This window comes from Anabrus simplex, chromosome 3, assembly GCF_040414725.1.
Source record: "Anabrus simplex isolate iqAnaSimp1 chromosome 3, ASM4041472v1, whole genome shotgun sequence".
Taxonomy (NCBI): Eukaryota; Metazoa; Arthropoda; class Insecta; order Orthoptera; family Tettigoniidae; genus Anabrus; species Anabrus simplex.
The window spans coordinates 248,093,718-248,113,279 of NC_090267.1; the positions used below are offsets into that span (position 1 = coordinate 248,093,718).

General features: G+C 37.2%; 2 protein-coding genes across 2 annotated transcripts in view; one reads left to right on the plus strand and one right to left on the minus strand.

Moving 5' to 3' along the window:
* Nucleotides 1-4,035, minus strand: part of LOC136866206 (inhibitor of growth protein 1) — a 75,312-nt gene extending 71,277 nt beyond the window's left edge. The window contains exon 1 of the mRNA XM_067142969.2: nucleotides 3,749-4,035. Within this exon, the coding sequence (XP_066999070.1) occupies nucleotides 3,749-3,884 (136 nt within the window). The 5' untranslated portion in view covers nucleotides 3,885-4,035. The remainder of the gene's footprint in view (nucleotides 1-3,748) is intronic.
* A 163-nt stretch (nucleotides 4,036-4,198) lies between these two features.
* The window catches only part of Jupiter (microtubule-associated protein Jupiter), a 398,214-nt gene continuing 382,850 nt past the window's right edge, over nucleotides 4,199-19,562 (plus strand). Inside the window, exon 1 of the mRNA XM_067142979.2 lies at nucleotides 4,199-4,469. Coding sequence (XP_066999080.1) covers nucleotides 4,414-4,469 — 56 coding nt within the window. The 5' untranslated portion in view covers nucleotides 4,199-4,413. The remainder of the gene's footprint in view (nucleotides 4,470-19,562) is intronic.

Genomic DNA, 19,562 nt, shown 5'->3' on the forward strand with positions numbered 1-19,562 from the left:
AGGCGTTTGTGAGGACATCTTTACTGCAACGGACTCTGTCCACGTGAAAGCCTCTTCCTACCGGGCGAGTTGGCCAAGCAGTTAGAGGCACGTGGCTGTGAGCTTGCATCCGGGGGAGATAGTGGGTTCGAATCCCACTGTCGGCAGCCCTGAAGATGGTTTTCTGTGGTTTTCCATTTTCACATCAGGCAAATGTTGGAGCTGTACCTTAATTAAAGCCACGGCCGTTTCCTTCCATATCCTAGGCCTTTCCTATCCCATCGTTGCCATAAGACCTATCTGTGTCGGTGCAATGTAAAGCCACTAGAAAAAAAAAACCCCTTCCTGCACCCTTCCTTTCCCCCGAAACTGTCCACCAGCACGCTTCCCCGTTGCATCTCAACTCCCTCCCCACTCACCAACACCTTATCCTCAGACAGAAGCTGAAGAGTCTGTGCCTTATCTTCAACCTGAAAATATTTACCAGTGAACTGCGCGCTGAAAGTCAGTCTCCTTAGTTTGATAACTTATTGCCGAACAGTTTTTCTTATTGATGAGAATTAACAGCTTTACAATGAAATATAATTTTCTTAGCATTATTCGAGTCCTATATTTGACTTGAAATGTCAGGAGAAAATAAAAGGACCTTTTCGTTCCCTAGAAAGGACACCGTCCGGGAGTCCTTAAGCGACAGCCGCTACTGTTCTTTACAAACTAATTCATTTCTTAATGAATATTCACTCTAGGCTATTCTGTATTATTTTTCTTCAGGCAGCCTCCAGATGGAGGAAGAATTGAAACAAGAAACTCAGATAAAACAGTAAGACATAATAATAACCACAACCACAGAAGCTTGGTTTCAACGAAGAACTACACCATCAATCAATCAATGATCTCAATTTAGGGCTGTCGCCCACGTGGCAGATTCTCAATCAATTGTTTGCCTAGCATTTTCTTAAATACTTTTGAAGAACTTGTAACTTTATCTAACATTTCCCTTGATAAATTAATCCACTCCCTTACTCCTCATCCTATAAATGAATATTTTCCCCAATTTGATCACTTGAATTCAAACTTTATTTTCCTATTATGATCTTCCCTAGTTTTAAAAGCTACACTAATGACATTCCACACCATGTCCGCACTGACAGCTTAGAACATACCACTTAGACCAAGCACCTTGTCTCCTTACTTCCAAGTCTCCCCAGTCCAAAGTTTGCAACATTTTCGTAACACTACTCCTTTGTCGAAAATCACCTAGAACAAATCGTACTGCTTTCCTTTGGATCTTCTCCAATTCTCGTATGAAGTAGTCTTGATATGGATCCCACACACTGGAACCAAACTCTAACTGGAGTCTAACCACAGTCTTATACACACTCTCCTTCACATCCTCACAGTACTACAACCCCTAAACCCTCACAACCATGTGAAGCGGTCTGTAACCTTTCTTTACAACCTCGTTAATATGATTTCCAATGAAGATGGTTCTTTATATTATCACCCCATCAACAGAGTAATTAAAACCTTTTCATCCCGTTCACCATCATACAACATTGTCTACGAATTTTTATAGCCACTCACATTTCTGTAACTTATTTACTGCTCTATACAGTATAACATCATCTGCAAATAGCCTTTTCTGTGATTCCAGTTCTTTACTCATATAATTCATAGGCCTATACAAAAGAAAACAAAGATCCTACAATACTGCTCTGAAGTTAATAAATCACAATTTTGCTTTAACACAAATCTGCTAAAACTTCTACCATACAGAGATGAATTTCTTTATATCCAAAATATGTCATTCATTTGTAACACACTGGCCCCACTGATGCTAATTCTGAGTTTCATTTAACATATTATGTTTCACATTATTCCAGAGAAGAGCAATGCACCAATAGAGAGTTTCATTTAAAAATAGTGAAGAAAATCTAAATAATAATAATAATAATATACAACTTTATTGCAGTCTGTGGTCAAACATGGTAAACAGAATAAAAATTTAACAGCATGGTACTGATTTCTTATCTCCAAAACTGAACATGAAGTTGCAAGAGAAATATGTCCTAATAGATAGTTTCAAAACAACCACATAAAAGTACATAAAACCATAAAATCTAAATACACAAGATCAAGGTCGTCTACGAACTCGCTGGAGAACCTTTACTATTAAAATTATTTAAAAGACGTATAATTTTAATATATCAACTTGAATACCGTTCCATTATGAGATTAATTACATGGCACCTTTTCTAACTGAGACGTTGAAACTAAAGTTCCCCCTACTATCAACTGACAGCTGGAAGACGCTAATGGAGGAGGGGCAAGAGAAGAAGAAAGAAATCTGGTTAGAGTTTTACTCCACTGAGGCCATGATGAACAAGACATGAGTGAATACAAACCAGGCGCTGTGACACTTTGTGACCTCAATGACTGTACATGGATTCCATCACAGGATTTGCACGACCCAAGTAACATGTGCTTGTATGAACTCTGCGATAATCATTGTGATCGTTATCATGTCGTTAACTGCAAAAAACTATTTAAGTCGCTCACTGAGTTCTGTACGTCTGATTGTCTTTACTTAATGCACAATTTTATTATTTTTTTTTTTTTTGCTAGGGGCTTTACGTCGCACCGACACAGATAGGTCTTATGGCGACGATGGGATAGGAAAGGCCTAGGAGTTGGAAGGAAGCGGCCGTGGCCTTAATTAAGGTACAGCCCCAGCATTTGCCTGGTGTGAAAATGGGAAACCACGGAAAACCATTTTCAGGGCTGCCGATAGTGGGATTCGAACCTACTATCTCCCGGATGCAAGCTCACAGCCGCGCGCCTCTACACGCACGGCCAACTCGCCCGGTAATGCACAATTTATTCGCTATAATAATAAATAAAAGAAGTGAAGCCTAATTATTATACTCCTCCTTTTCAGTTTCTGCTAACTCTTCACACACAAAACAGCACAATAAAAGAAATTCTATGTGACAAATATTTACACATGACACTACTTAAAATAAGAAAAAGAGGATCCCACTGGTATTATTGTAGCATCAATTAATCAATCAAAAAATATACTGTACGTTGTTAATGGATAGTAAGCCTGTGCATTATATCTGTCAAAAAACTCTGCATGAAAATGAGTTAAAATGAACATAGTGAACAGTGTGCATGTGTGCAAACTGTGCAGCAAGAACTGTGAATGTTACTATTTCCTCATATGATTGAAAAGACAAAAGGCTGCAAGTCAGTTCAACAAGGAATAAACACAAAAATTTCTGCACGATTATATTTAAAACAATGTAAAAAGAAAAATGAACCTACATTTCTTATCAGACAAGAGTAAACAAATACCATAATTAAACTATAGTACATATGCTTCCTCTATGTTCATACTTTTTGAAGGGTCTCAGAACCGCAATAAAACACGAATATATATTAAAAAATGCAAAAAATACTATAAAATGTCATGAGTTTCTAGAGATCACTTTGATTTATAATAAAGATTCATACAGATCACCTGATTATTGGTGTTCATTTGTAAATGCATTTTTACGTCAACACGAATATTACGACAACATTACTAACAACGCATTTAAGGATATTAGTAGCAGAGTGTCTCAGAGCAAAATTTATGTATAAATACACATTATTCCATGCAGTTCCCCAAAATTACTGCTAAGGCAAGTAAGTTCCACTATGAAAATATACAAACCGCAGTTGTCAGAACACCGTTGCACGGAATAGCAAAAAATTTCTAACTAACCTTGATACGTAACATCAAGTTCCCTCATTCGTGAGAGATACCTCTGCAAATCATCCGGCAAATTTTCAACGCAGTCCAGGTAATTTTCGACGTATGTGGCCGAGTACAGTGCTTCAACAGTTGCTTGATTTAACATAGCGTATTTCTCAGTCAAGTAATAAAACTAGATAAACAATTTCAAAGCCTCATTTGAACATAAACCCTACCATAAAATTAATTATGCATTAACTGTGTGTCCTATCACACACAAAAAATAATTATCTATAAAAATAACTTTTAAAACAATCACTCACAACATCTGTTAGCGACATATTTGTTGCTATGGAAACTAATGCCACCTGGTGGTAGCATTACAAATCTGTATGATTTGTTTATTGTTTAAGTAAAATATTTTATGTAAACATCATATTGGATACTATATACGAATATAATTTCATTTTTTTAATATGTTATTAATATTCGTCCTTATATTGTACCGTTATCAAATTTATGCTCTTGCAATGTAAATTCGAACAGTTGATACGTTTTGTGCGTGAAGTGACGTAATACCTTCCCTCCAATAGCGTTTCGAAGAGGGTTTCAACTTTTGCGGCATTCAGCAGAGGCAAGTTCGCTTGAAATTCGATCAAGTAAACCATACGTCTGGACGACCTGCTTGATTAGCGATGTCTTCTACCAACTTTAGTATCGGACTGGGAGATAATGCCAGGAACACCAGCAAGTGAGTTAACTACTATTGTCATTTTTGCACATTTGTAGAGTAATTTTTGTTTGTTCCACGCTGTATGTCAGTTACGCCAGGGTCGATCGGTAGTATCTCATGCGATGCTAGGTAACGTGAATGGGGTGCGGTCTCATGTAGTCGAGTTGGAATTCAAGAACACCTTCCTTCATTTATATGTGACTGATAATGTTTATTCTCGATGATTTAAAAAAAAAATCTGATCGGTGGTCTTGCTGAATGATCGTAGCATGATAACTCGATAAAACGCATTAAAATCTAAAACTTGCTCAATTTTTCATGTGTGTCTGTTAAATAGTACATTGTCTAGTTACTGTACTTGCTGTAACATTATTCTTTCGAACCAATTCCCATATTAATACGTTGCAATTATTAACTTCAGTTTTAGTGGCATGACTGCGCTTATTTATTTTTGACTGGTTTAAGCTTTTTCTGTTTAGAGATGTAAAAGGGAGATGGACTATGTCTGGTTTTCTTCGATTAACACTTACAGATGTGAAATTACATGCATAGACTTGTTGACACACTATTGCAAGTAGCCAGTTTCCACCGGTTTGTGACAGGACAGGCAATGGCCTCAAAGTACGGGCGCCAGTATGTCTTTGTTCAGTAATGGTTTACCGCAGTGAAGCACGGAGCGCTGATGTACAGGGCGGGAATTACAACCGTCAGTTAACATCCAGTACGTTTACACGGGGTTTGAGATTTGAGTACACTTACGGTATTGAATACGATCCCCGTTTACATTTAACAGGGCTATTTGAGTATCGTATTGAATCCGCCAGGCAACATCAACGTATACGAACGACGCAGAATTGTAGTAAAATCGATATCACCTTTTAGAATTTAAAAACGCCAAATGCAGCAGAAAACCAGGAGATAATTTTTAATTTTGAAAGCAAGTGTAGTACTCCAAAGGTAATTGGTGCAATAGATAGAACGCACATTCCAATTTTACTGCCAACTGAAGGTTATGATTTTGTTAATCGCAAGGGCTGGCCGTCTAATAACATGATTGCAGTTGCTGATCATTTATACAGGTAGATATATTTACTGGCTTATTACATTTATTTCGACAGAACTTTGACGATGATGATTTCGTTAGAACAAACATGGAATGTGTGCGCAGTCGTTTTCAATACGATCTCAGTACGATCCGCGTTTACATGGAACTCGATTCGAACAGAGTACGATACGATCCTAGATTTTACCGTATCGACCTTGAGACTCAATACGGGAAGTGTACCACTTGAGTGTACTCAGATCGATCTGAATCCTGCATGTAAACGTACTAATCGATTAGTGGCAACTCCGCATCCAAGACAGACTCCAAGCTTGCTTTATCAAAGACCATTATCATTCGTGCTCTAATACGATATTGTAGTTGGTCTTGTTGTTTACATATAATAAATGTTTTATTTCGCACAAATGTGCATGGAAAAAAAAAATATATATAATTCTTATGAGCAGTCGTCTGTACAGAATTTTGTTAAGGATTCTATTCTCAGTTTACACTTAAGTACGTGATAGCGTTCACAAAGTTCGCCGCATCTTTTGCACCTGCAGTCCGGACTTGGCTCATGAAAACTCGCTTTAATACACAGGCGTTGGTGAAACCCATGGACTGTGAGTCTGGTCACAACGTGTCTCAACTCATAGCCTCCCTGAGTGTGAGTCCAGTTTGCGGTTGATCATGTGGTGTTTACATATATATGTCGTCGCGCTGACCGCGTAACACCCGAATACCTATAGGTCATGTGGCTGAGCAGCTGATATATATATATATAGCGGAAGTAATCTTTATCGCCAGGGATGTTGTAATTACGTATCCAAAAGTAAAGTAAATTACGAAAAATGCCTGCTTTAATTTTTAGATCCCAGAATACGTAATGTAAAGCCTAGTCCACACCAAAGTTATTAAACAATATTAATGTAAACATTTTTCATAGTTAATAAACTTCAACATTCTGGGTATTACTCCAGCCTGTTGGACAACATATTTCTAAGTGGAAATTAATGAAATATTACTTGGATTGCGTCTCGGAGAGATGTGTTCAGTGCGATGTTCCGGAACCCACCATCCCGCCCCAAGAAGCACATTTACTTTTATAACCTAATGAAGAGTATTAAATTTCATTTCTGAAGTAGCTACTTGCAATCCTATTGACCACTGTATGGTGGCACGTGATCTTGTTCCCATCAATAATGTTAATCCTAATCCTCTACCAACCCCAGCACATTAAAAGCGCAAGAAAAGGTAATATGTTAAGGAAACAATGCAGGCCTACAATACGGAACAGCAATAAAGTTTTATGAAACTTACCTTAATGTAGAGGAGGGTAGAGGGTTGCATCAGCCTTCAGGAATTTGTGCACCTGGACGTTTAAGGGGAACGAGCTCCTAAAAAGAGATTCGGCAAGATAATCAAGGAAAAATAGTTTCCTCCTGCTGAATCCCAGAGCTTAGTAGCTTCCGTGCTTCATATAACTCCACTGGTTTTCTACATTCTGAGTATGCACGGGAGGGCAATTGATGGGCATCACCCTCCTGTTTCCCCTATTCACGTGACCACTCTTCTTAGTGTCCAGTAACAGGGGTATAGTGCGCATTGGTAACGCCCAAATATCACTATAAAATTTGTCATAAATGGAACATAATAAGTGAAAAATCTGCGGCAAATTAAAAAAATATTTGACTTTTGGAGAATATTATGTATACGTACTTTACCGCTTTACAAGTACATTTGGTGTTGCGCTCACAGTGAGACACGTATGTCTTTTGTCTTACACTTTCAACAATTTTGTGTGTGATATCTGTGTTCACTGAAGTTCTTTGCTTTAGTTTCATTGCTTCACTTGTCAGTGACATCATTTCATGAATTGTATTGCAATGTGCAATATTTAATAGGCGACAAAATGGTATGGCCAATGTACATAAGAAAAATTCAGTGGAATAGTGATTTATTGGTCCAGGGATCATGCTATTTTTCTGTTGACCTCTATTTTGCTGTCTGAACTGGCCGCTCTAGTCATATGGACAAAGATAATGAGAATCTACAGACATAGCACTCCCATTCCACGGTGCTAGCCCTGGACCTGAAGAAAGTAACAAAAGACGGCACCAGCAGCGGAGTACAACATAAACCAGTCCTGTCTACAAGCCTTAAGTATGTTTTCATATTTCTCAAATAACGACGGTATTTCTTAATTTGCCGCAGATTTTTCACTTGATGCGTGTAAAAGCAATTATGTTCCATATGTGACAAATTTTATAGTGATATTTGGGTGATACCAATGCGCATCGTACCCCAGTAACAGACCAGAGTGATTCATGCGGAGATGCACGAATCCCTCCTAAGCCCTCCAGCAATCCAATATAGCCTAATTATCGTCCCTGGGATGATCCACTCTTTAATGACAGCTGTTAATGTGTCTTTATCTCTTTTTTGGACAGGAACAACAAAAGAGTTTTTGAAGTTGTTCCTCTCCACGCCTCCAAAGGGCTACTGCCCTTCCACCCGCCCGCCTCGATTGTACTTCCTCCTTCCGAACTTGCTTTCATCAATCAATTTCTACTATGATGCTGGGCTCTCCTATATTTTTAAATTTTTTTGTTATCTAAATGTCAGAGAAACCAAACTCTAGTTTCACACATGGACCCCGGGGTTTCGGTAAACGCACCACAGGACGGCAAAGTGACCAATTTGATATAAGCTCAAATTAGAGCCTTCAAAGAAGGTATTTTTTCTTCCACTAGCAGACCAAATACATTGCATACCCTGTTCGATTCGTCGACACTGAAAGCCTGTTTGTTCAAATTGTTTGCCAGACTTATTCACACGCAATGGAACTTCATGTCTGCACTTTTCACAAACTGTCTGCAATAGCAGATAGAACTCCAGTCCTTTAAATTGCAATTATATTTGATTGCAAAGTCAGAAGCACTGATAACATAACCACCGCAGGCAGCCATTCCATCAATAATGAATCAACTATCGACAAGAAACTCGTATTGGAGGGAATGTGTCTTATTGAAAATCAAAGCCACTTCATCAGTCAATGGGCAATCATCAATGAACTGATATTGGAAGCGACGTATCTTATTGAAAAATCAATTGCAGGGAAGTAGCGAGTAAAAGTACACAAGGAACTTGTAATTCATATTCCAAACTCTAGACCTCATAGAATGCGCTGCTGTCGTCCATATATCACAGGTCATGTCCAGATCCTATCCTAACATCCGCATGGCAGGAACCACTCCAGACCAATGGTCTTGTGCAGGTCCTATCCTAACATCTACATGGCAAGAACGAGTCCAGACCAATCCAGTTTCCACACAGAACTAGAGGTCTAGAGCCGCTTCACGGCTTCTAACCTGGGGACGTCCGCACGGCAAGAACAATTCGCCAGTCGTGTAACAATAATCGCCACCAACAGCTATCGAAGTTCCACTCGTTCATTAGTTCCTAAGTACAGAGGTTCTTGACAACATCCTTCCCAAGAAGGGCGCGAGCGTGTAAACAAACGACAGTCTTGGTCATTCCACGGATCTTGTCCAACGGGCTGGAGTAATGATAACATTCTGTCCACGCCAGAAAAGCTGTTGGTGAGGTTACAATGGATAGGGCCGGGAAGAATAAAATACAGTTGTGGCTTTCATTATTTGTTTGAGTACAATTAGACAAAAGTGCAGACGTGAAGTGTGGCAAAGAAAAATGTTGGAAAGGTGTTTTGAATTAAGACTGGAGAGAAGGCTTGTCAGAACATCCAATTCATGATGCAGCAGGCTTTTTTAATTTTCCTGAGAATGCCCTTACTATCTGCACACTTTTTATTGATAGATTTGTGTACGGGTTTGAAAAGTAAGGAGGGAGCAATTCCGGTTCCAGTAGTACTGCCAACTGAATGGTAATGAAATATGAATTGAATCGATAATATGATCGATCGATATCAATTTTGCTAAACCTTTGTCATCTTAAGCCAACAACTGTGTCACACACACACACATTATATAACATTTCTCGATGCGAATCTTATTCCTAGAGTGAATTCTGTAGTTTGGCTTTGCTGTGTAAATAACAACAGTACTAGTACGTAAAGTGTACGCCAGCGATGCTTAAGCGATTCATAGTTTGTGTTTCAAAGGTTGCCAGTACGAATCTCGAAGATTGCCAAGGTTGACCAATTCAGCACTAGGGTGTAAATCTATCTGGAAAAGGTGCGCAGATAGTACATGACTTTCATTTCTTGTTGACAGTAATTGGATTTGAAGTTGCAAGAAGTTATTCCGATTATCGGAAAGATGCCTCCATTAATGACAGGCTAGGTATAACTTCCAAGATTCCTAGCAGCTGGGGACTCCTACATTTCACTTATATCGATTTGTCTAGAATATCAAAACAAGTAATTTCAGTTATTGTGTCTGAAGTGTGTGAAGCTTTGTACAACAATGTAAAGAAATATTGGTAAAGGTACGAAATAAAGAAAATCTTCATGTAACCTAGGATATTATTATTTTGGTGATATACAAATGATTATGGAGGGTTAGGTTATTCATTGAGGAGCACAGCTGGAAATGAAACTACCTTATAACATAACTAAATATAATACAGAATTTGAAATATTGCAAATTAGAACTCGCTTGCGATCTTAGTCAATTTTAGAAGAAATATGAAAGCATCATATTCTGCACTATGAATTTTCGTGCTCTAATTGAGTCTTCGCGCATGTGCAAACCCAAATGTTAGCAGAAACACTGAAAGTTAAAAAGTTAGAAACTTCATTATGTTCCATATTGAACTGGGATTACTATAAATTGAAAATGTTAAGGATCCACCATTTCAATACAAGGTTGGGGTTATGTCGCACATTCCTATCTATGAAATGTCACTGTAAAATTTGTCACAAATGGAACATAATAATTGCTTTTACACAGTTGAAGTCTAAAATCTGCAGTAAATTAAGAAATATTTTATTTTTTGAGAATATTATGTACACCTACTTCACAAGTACCTTTGGTGCTACGCTCACAGTAACACACGTATGTCTTTTGTTTGTTTTACACTTTCAACAATTTCGTGTCTGATGTCTTGTGTTCACTGAAGTTCTTTGCTTTCGTTTCATTGCTTCAGTTGTCAATGACATTTCCTGAATTGTATTGCGATATGCAAGATTTACTAGGCGACAAAAAGCTACGGCCAAAGTAGGCCCTACATAAGAAGAATTCTGTGGACTAGTGATTTATTGGTCCAGGGGTCATGCTGTTTTTCTTTCAACAAAAATCATTTTTGTGGTACCTGCGATATTTCTCTGTAATGTGCGCCACCAAGTTGTTGAATGCGTCCTTAGTTGTTGTTCCATAGAGTTCCAGCCACATCACTATAACATGGTCATTTGCCTCATTGAAAAATGAAATAGCATCGTGAATGCTGTTAACCTCCATTTTGCTGTTTGAACTGGCCACTCTAGTCATATGGACAAAGATAATGAGAATCCACAGGCATAACACTCCCATTCCTTGGTGCTAGCCCTGGACCTCAAGAAGTTAATAAGACGTCACCAGCAACGGAATACGACATAAAGGGTCCTGTCTGCAGGCCTTAAGTATGTATTCATATTTCTGTAATAACGACGGTATTTCTTACTGTACTGCAGATTTTTCACTTCATTTAAGTAAAAGCAATTATGTTCCATTTGTGACAAATTTTACAGTGACATTTTGTAGATAGGAATGCGCGATGTAACCCAAGATTGGTACCAGTGCTTGGACTCTTCAGTAGTCATGATCCACTCCTTTCAACAACTGCGCCAGCATGCTTCTCAAGGTCACCACCATTCCGTATTGAGCTGGGAATCACAACATTGGTTCAAATTAAGATCTTCACATGACCACATTTTTTTGCTTCAGAACCACCTGAGTTAATTAAGTCTGTTGAATACCACAGGTTAGGGGAACAAACTATTCTTCCCACGGATAACACATTTTGCAGTTTCTTTTTAAGAAGACTAAAGATACACCTTATGATCTATATGCCTCGAGCTAGACTATTTTCTTGTGTATGAAGACTCAAAAACTTAATTACATTCTCAGATTTTATAGAATTTTACTGTATGGTCAGACGCACCATACTCTCATCTTGGACCACAATTTTAACTTGCTACAATTTAACATTTGTCATTGTAGGTGCTGTCATGTGTTTTATGTTTTTTTGATTAGCTGTGATTTGCTTGATTGTTTCATTGGCTGATGATGCACAATGAGCATTGAAACTAGTACCAATCTTGTATAAAACGACATGTGATCTAACTCGCATCAATAAATTGTCATTGTATTGAAAAGGTGTATCCTTAACATTTTCAGTTCACTGTAATCAGCGCTCCTAACGGGTGAAAGTTCTTCAAGGGCACCCTTGTTTCAAGTTGTCAAAACAAAGCGAATTGGCGCGAGAACTTACGATCAGGTGACGGGGAGATGGTGCGTGGCGATTGAACATCGTAAGCTCTTTCAAGAATGCCAGCCTTGCGTATGGTTTTTTTCTTATTGGCGTCCGTCCACGCCGCACGAACTTATCTATAAAAGTTGCACTAATCATTGAAAGTTGTTTTGGAAAAACCCAACTCCAACTTGATAGTCAGGTCCAGAGGTTTAATCAATATGCACCATAGAACCGAGAAGTAACCTATTTGAAATAGGGAGAACTTTGACTCGGGAAATAAAGTATTTTTCCGCGCAGTTGCATACCAGCGGCACTGGGCACCCTCTTTGTTTTTCCGACAACAGCTGAAAATTATCAGATTGATTTTCTTAAGCAATCAATTTAACGTCATGACCACACTTCTCACACTCTCTCCCTAGAAAGCAAGTAATGTTGCTGATAGGATTCCACTAAATCACTGCATTTCTCATAATGCTTTCACGCAAAAGCACGAATATTAATCACACACCCACCGCACAAAGCCACCGGCGCAGTTAGACAAAACTATCAACAGTCATTGGTGGGCAGACGTCACCAAAGTCAGGGCTTCCCCCATGCTTGATCGTAGTCCAATTGCTTTGTCACTAACCTGCCGTAACGTATCCAGATCAATGGAGGTGGCACGCGGGTCACTAGAGGCCTAGGGCTGCTTTGCGTGTTCTAACCTGGAGTCTTAACGTCCCCAGACCGCCTTTGCTTCATCTAGACCAATGGCACTATCACTATCCTACCCTAACCAATCCAGACCAGTGGCTTTGTCACCATATCAGATTCATAAATTCAACAGTAGCGCTGCTGCTCTAGGACTAGTTCTTTAGATGAACAGTTGGCAGCCCTATCCATCGCACGATCACGACCATCGCGAGAAGCGAACGAGAGAGAAACAAATGTCAGTGCAATTGAGCCTAGATGCGTGCCCTGCAAAATTGTGAGTCTTGCTGAACTTTTGCCAGAATTTCATATTGAAGTCCTAAGAGCTACTAGCTTAGCTTGTCTTAAAATGGACAGGAATGAAATAACTTTGTTCGCTTTGCTTCCCAATCCTACCCTTTTCTCTTCTCTCCATCGCTGAAAACCTTTGAAGTGATAGTGCGAAATTAAAAAAGTGGCAAAAAAAATTAGTAATGCCGGTATGACACCGCAATGAGAAATGATGTCCCCTACATTATAAGAAATAATTACATGAAACCATTATAGAGGCAAACATGGGGATGCATTACTTCTTAAAATGTGATCAGAATGAGGTTCTAGCCTGTCGTAGGTCCTTTTAGTTATAAGGGTTTCCATCGTAAATACTCATTTATGCCCACGGTTTTTATTTTAATTTATGATTAACCACATCAGCCGAGCAGGGTAATGCACTTGTTCAGATTTCGTGGACTGTTCTTATTTCACTGTATGACTATTCTCCTTATATCATTTTTGAACTACCCTACAATCAGCTGATCATGATGTTTTCCTCACGCCGCAGCATGGATGAAGTGGCACTTTTCACACCCTATGATAATGCTCTTAGCTTTCTGCAAACGGTCTTCATTTTTGCACCAGTGATTCTATATTGCTTATTTTCAATGTTTTTGGTTATTCTAGAACCACGTCCCATTGCTTGTATGACCACTGGAAACATGGCGGACGTTTGTTCACAATTAGCTTCAGGCAGGCAGTGCTTCCACCTCTCTGTTATTGTAGCTCGGTGTGGATGGACCTTAATCCAAGTATTCTTGAAACCCAGAGGGAAAGGAATGCGAATTTCCTGCGGCGCCTATCGTTTGTCACTTGTTTTCATCTGTTTATATTTCTTTCTTGTGTATCACTTTCAAGGTCCTCTCAAACCTTTTACTTTTTTGTTTTGGATATGAGAAATGACCCCTTTGCTGACTAGCCTAACAGCTTAATCGTGTTAAATGGTTAATGTTTGTCCTGCCAGGCTGAGTGACTCAGGTGTGTAAGGCACTGTTTTCTGAGCCCAAGATGGCAGTTTTGATCCTGGCTTGGTTTGGTAGTATTCACAGGTGCTCAGATAAGTTAGCCCCGTGTCAGTAGATATACCGGCATGTAAAATAATTTTTAAAATTAGATGGTGGGATGTAAAAATGAATTACATTTATTTTCTAGGGATTTGGTGGAAAAAAATCCTTTATCACATTGATCCAAAATTTCTAATTCTGTTCAAAGTCAGATTTGTAGTAGTGGTTTCTAAATTTGACAACTGACTTGTATGCTTCTTATTCTACACATAGGTACGGTAGAAACCTATTGTAGACACTGCAGCGTATAACTTATAACTTTACAGAAAAACAATATATATACAAATCTCCACCCTATCAATACAAATTTATTTTACATTAAGCAAGTAAATATAGTCAAATAGTCAAGACTAGTTTCGACCCCTAGGGGGTCATCCTCAGTTGACATGCAATAAAAATTGTATTGTTCATAAAAACATCACATATAGTGGTAAAAGTTTGGACTAATTTAGACTGATCGTTAATGTTGGTATGTCTAATGCATGACTAGTGTGCATCGTTTATGAAGACACATATCACCTTACTGCTATTACCATCCAATTAGGTTATATAATATGGAACACACATATGTTTGTGTAACTCAACAGTGGCAAGTTCAACTATGTACACAATTGGCTATTGATTAGTCACATGAAAGTACAAAACACTGGCTTGAACATTTCTGATTGAGGTATCAATGCAACACCTTACTTGCATACATCCTAGAAGCTAAATTCAGTTTGTAAGGCCCATTACTTCTGATTGAAACTTAGTATGAAGTTAAAATTTGAATAAAAATATTTGCTAATGTAGACATTAAAATGTTGTTAAAATGGGCATATAGTCAAAAACAGTGGTATGTATGCCACACATGTCTAGTTAAAAATACATTACATTGATGTTGTTTATGTGCGGTACAACATGTACACTGATTTGGAATAAATGAGGTTTGTATATATAGTGTTCCAACAAAATGGATCCATAAAAATATTATATGTAAAGACAATTGGTATTATAATGATCCGCTGCAGATCAGGTAATGCTGTTTATTTATCTGGAGATATTATTGGCAGCTACAGATGTATGGAGTTATTAGAAATGTTAATGGAGCATGTTTTCTTCCGTAGTCGCGATGTTTATAGTTAGTGGCATTAGTCAAATATGTTGAAAGTTATGCGTCTTGGTGCACGTTGATTTGTCCTGGAAGCTTATATGTTGTAAAAAACAAGGTGGAGTGTCTGGAAATAGAAATAATAGTGTGATAATGTTGTGGATAGAAAGTGTAATAGTGAATCGTATGTCGTTTTACTTACGTAAAATGTTGGAACCGTGCGTTCTTTGTAGCTGCCTGTTGGGATCTGATACGTGTAGCTCTGAGATTGTAGTTAGCGGCGGTAGAGGGGAGGTTTGGGGGGATGGGTGGAGTGTTAGTGATGGGAGTGGGGTTGGAGGGGAGAGGGTTTTGGGGCGGTTGATTTGAACATATCGATTTTTGTTTGCTTATTCTTTTGATATAGAAATCTTTTAATAAGGGAATTACTGCATGAAAAAGAATATTGTTTCTGTCTATACTTTCATTTAGGTTGGAGTTTGGATTCACGTATTTGTCTAAATTTATGTAAAATTCTTCTATTATACTGAGCAAGGGACTTTTTGGATTCATATTAAGGATTTGCATGTCGTTCTTAATGTCCGTGAAATTATGTTTTTGATCGTCAATATGCTGACCCATAGCTGAGAAATGTCTGTGTTTGACGGCGTTTACATGTTCATTATATCGTATTAAAAAACTTCTACCGGTAAGTCCTATATAGCTGGCTCGGCAGTCGTTGCATTTTAGGCGATAGACTCCTGAGTGATTGTATTTATTTATGTTATTAACTGATTTGGAATTGTATAGTATGTTGGTGTTATTGCGTGCCGTTTTATATGCTATTTTTAGGCCTTGTTTTTTGAAGATATTTGTTATGGGATGTATATGGTTATTGTTGTAAGTAAACAGTGCATATTCTTTTTTATTTTTAGTGATTCTGGTTAGCTTGGTTTTAGGTTGGTTTTTGACTTTATTGATGATCCGGTTTATCATTTCTCTTTTATATCCGTTTTGTTTTGCTATTTCATGGATTGTGTTTAGTTCTTTATTTAGCAACTTCCAACAAATAACTAACGAAAAGATAGAAAACATAGCCATACAGAAGCAGAATACCTTAAACAAGAAACTCAACGCACTCAAGGCATCACTAAACCAAACCAACCATACACAGTATAGACAACATATTACTGTTTCTACAGATAACAACCAACATATTTTCCATCCCCCACTCCAAAACCTAACTAACACAACATTCAATGAAAAAGAAACAACTATACTGAGCAAAGGACCAAAACATAACTGGAAAAACAATTCAGTATTTGAAAACATAGCCACTATTATTACTGAAACAGAAGATGCTCTAAACAAAATACCCCAAGAAAAACAAAATGAAATTAGATATGAAATTAAAAAAACACTACCACAATATGTTGATAAGATCACTCAAAAACCTCAGAATCAAGATATCACAAACCAAACACAAATTAAGGTACTCAAAAATAAAATCCAGCAAAATAACCTAATAGTAACAAAGGCAGATAAAGGAAACACTACAGTTATTATGGATAAAGAGGAATATATAACAAAAACAAAAACCTGCTTTCAAGATGAAACTTTTCAAATCAAGACTAAAGATCCTACTAACAGTATCCAGAAAAACTTAAAAATTCTCCTAAAAAAACACCAATTTTCTTTTGAACGAACAGGAAACTGCAAAATTAACCACCATGAATCCAGGGATACCTACAGCTAGAGCTTATCCTAAGATCCATAAAAACAATATTCCTATGAGACCCATAATAAATTATAGACCAAGCCCTATTTATAAATTATCCAAATACATACAAAAATTCCTTAAAAAACATTACGTTTTTCAAGCAAACAAAACCATAAAAAACTCAATAGATTTCTGCAACATTACTAAGAATATAAGAATAGAACACTTCTACAAGCTAGCAACATATGATATAACAAACATGTATCCCAATATACCCACACAAAAAACTATCACTATCATAGAATCCAACCTTTATAACCACAGTAAGCTAAGCAAATTGGAAATAGATGAATTTATTAAACTTTTACAATTCGCTATCAATAACAATTATTTCAAGTTCCATGACACTATCTATCAACAAAAAGGATTACCCATGGGATCACCAATATCAGGCATAATAGCTGATATATATATGGATTACTTAGAACACCAAGAAATTAAAAAATAGAAAATATCATCTATTGGTGCAGGTTTGTCGATGATGCATTTATAATCATGGACAATAGACATACTAATGAAAACATAATCCTAGAACAACTAAATAAAATAGATCCCCACATTAAATTTACCATGGACACTGAACACAACAATACTATAAACTACTTAGACATATCCATAACCAGACATAACAACCACCTAACATACAATATATATAGAAAACCTACCCACACATCAAATACAATAAAGATAGACTCCACCCACCCACATGCCCATAAAAGAGCTGCATACTATAGTATGATTCATAGAGCATACAACATTCCACTTTCAAAGGAAAATCTAAATAAAGAACTAAACACAATCCATGAAATAGCAAAACAAAACGGATATAAAAGAGAAATGATAAACCGGATCATCAATAAAGTCAAAAACCAACCTAAAACCAAGCTAACCAGAATCACTAAAAATAAAAAAGAATATGCACTGTTTACTTACAACAATAACCATATACATCCCATAACAAATATCTTCAAAAAACAAGGCCTAAAAATAGCATATAAAACGGCACGCAATAACACCAACATACTATACAATTCCAAATCAGTTAATAACATAAATAAATACAATCACTCAGGAGTCTATCGCCTAAAATGCAACGACTGCCGAGCCAGCTATATAGGACTTACCGGTAGAAGTTTTTTAATACGATATAATGAACATGTAAACGCCGTCAAACACAGACATTTCTCAGCTATGGGTCAGCATATTGACGATCAAAAACATAATTTCACGGACATTAAGAACGACATGCAAATCCTTAATATGAATCCAAAAAGTCCCTTGCTCAGTATAATAGAAGAATTTTACATAAATTTAGACAAATACGTGAATCCAAACTCCAACCTAAATGAAAGTATAGACAGAAACAATATTCTTTTTCATGCAGTAATTCCCTTATTAAAAGATTTCTATATCAAAAGAATAAGCAAACAAAAATCGATATGTTCAAATCAACCGCCCCAAAACCCTCTCCCCTCCAACCCCACTCCCATCACTAACACTCCACCCATCCCCCCAAACCTCCCCTCTACCGCCGCTAACTACAATCTCAGAGCTACACGTATCAGATCCCAACAGGCAGCTACAAAGAACGCACGGTTCCAACATTTTACGTAAGTAAAACGACATACGATTCACTATTACACTTTCTATCCACAACATTATCACACTATTATTTCTATTTCCAGACACTCCACCTTGTTTTTTACAACATATAAGCTTCCAGGACAAATCAACGTGCACCAAGACGCATAACTTTCAACATATTTGACTAATGCCACTAACTATAAACATCGCGACTACGGAAGAAAACATGCTCCATTAACATTTCTAATAACTCCATACATCTGTAGCTGCCAATAATATCTCCAGATAAATAAACAGCATTACCTGATCTGCAGCGGATCATTATAATACCAATTGTCTTTACATATAATATTTTTATGGATCCATTTTGTTGGAACACTATATATACAAACCTCATTTATTCCAAATCAGTGTACATGTTGTACCGCACATAAACAACATCAATGTAATGTATTTTTAACTAGACATGTGTGGCATACATACCACTGTTTTTGACTATATGCCCATTTTAACAACATTTTAATGTCTACATTAGCAAATATTTTTATTCAAATTTTAACTTCATACTAAGTTTCAATCAGAAGTAATGGGCCTTACAAACTGAATTTAGCTTCTAGGATGTATGCAAGTAAGGTGTTGCATTGATACCTCAATCAGAAATGTTCAAGCCAGTGTTTTGTACTTTCATGTGACTAATCAATAGCCAATTGTGTACATAGTTGAACTTGCCACTGTTGAGTTACACAAACATATGTGTGTTCCATATTATATAACCTAATTGGATGGTAATAGCAGTAAGGTGATATGTGTCTTCATAAACGATGCACACTAGTCATGCATTAGACATACCAACATTAACGATCAGTCTAAATTAGTCCAAACTTTTACCACTATATGTGATGTTTTTATGAACAATACAATTTTTATTGCATGTCAACTGAGGATGACCCCCTAGGGGTCGAAACTAGTCTTGACTATTTGACTATATTTACTTGCTTAATGTAAAATAAATTTGTATTGATAGGGTGGAGATTTGTATATATATTGTTTTTCTGTAAAGTAATATCCATCAATACGGAAATGAAACTTATAAATAACAGTAACTTATAACTTGGCGAGTAATATGTATGAATTGGCT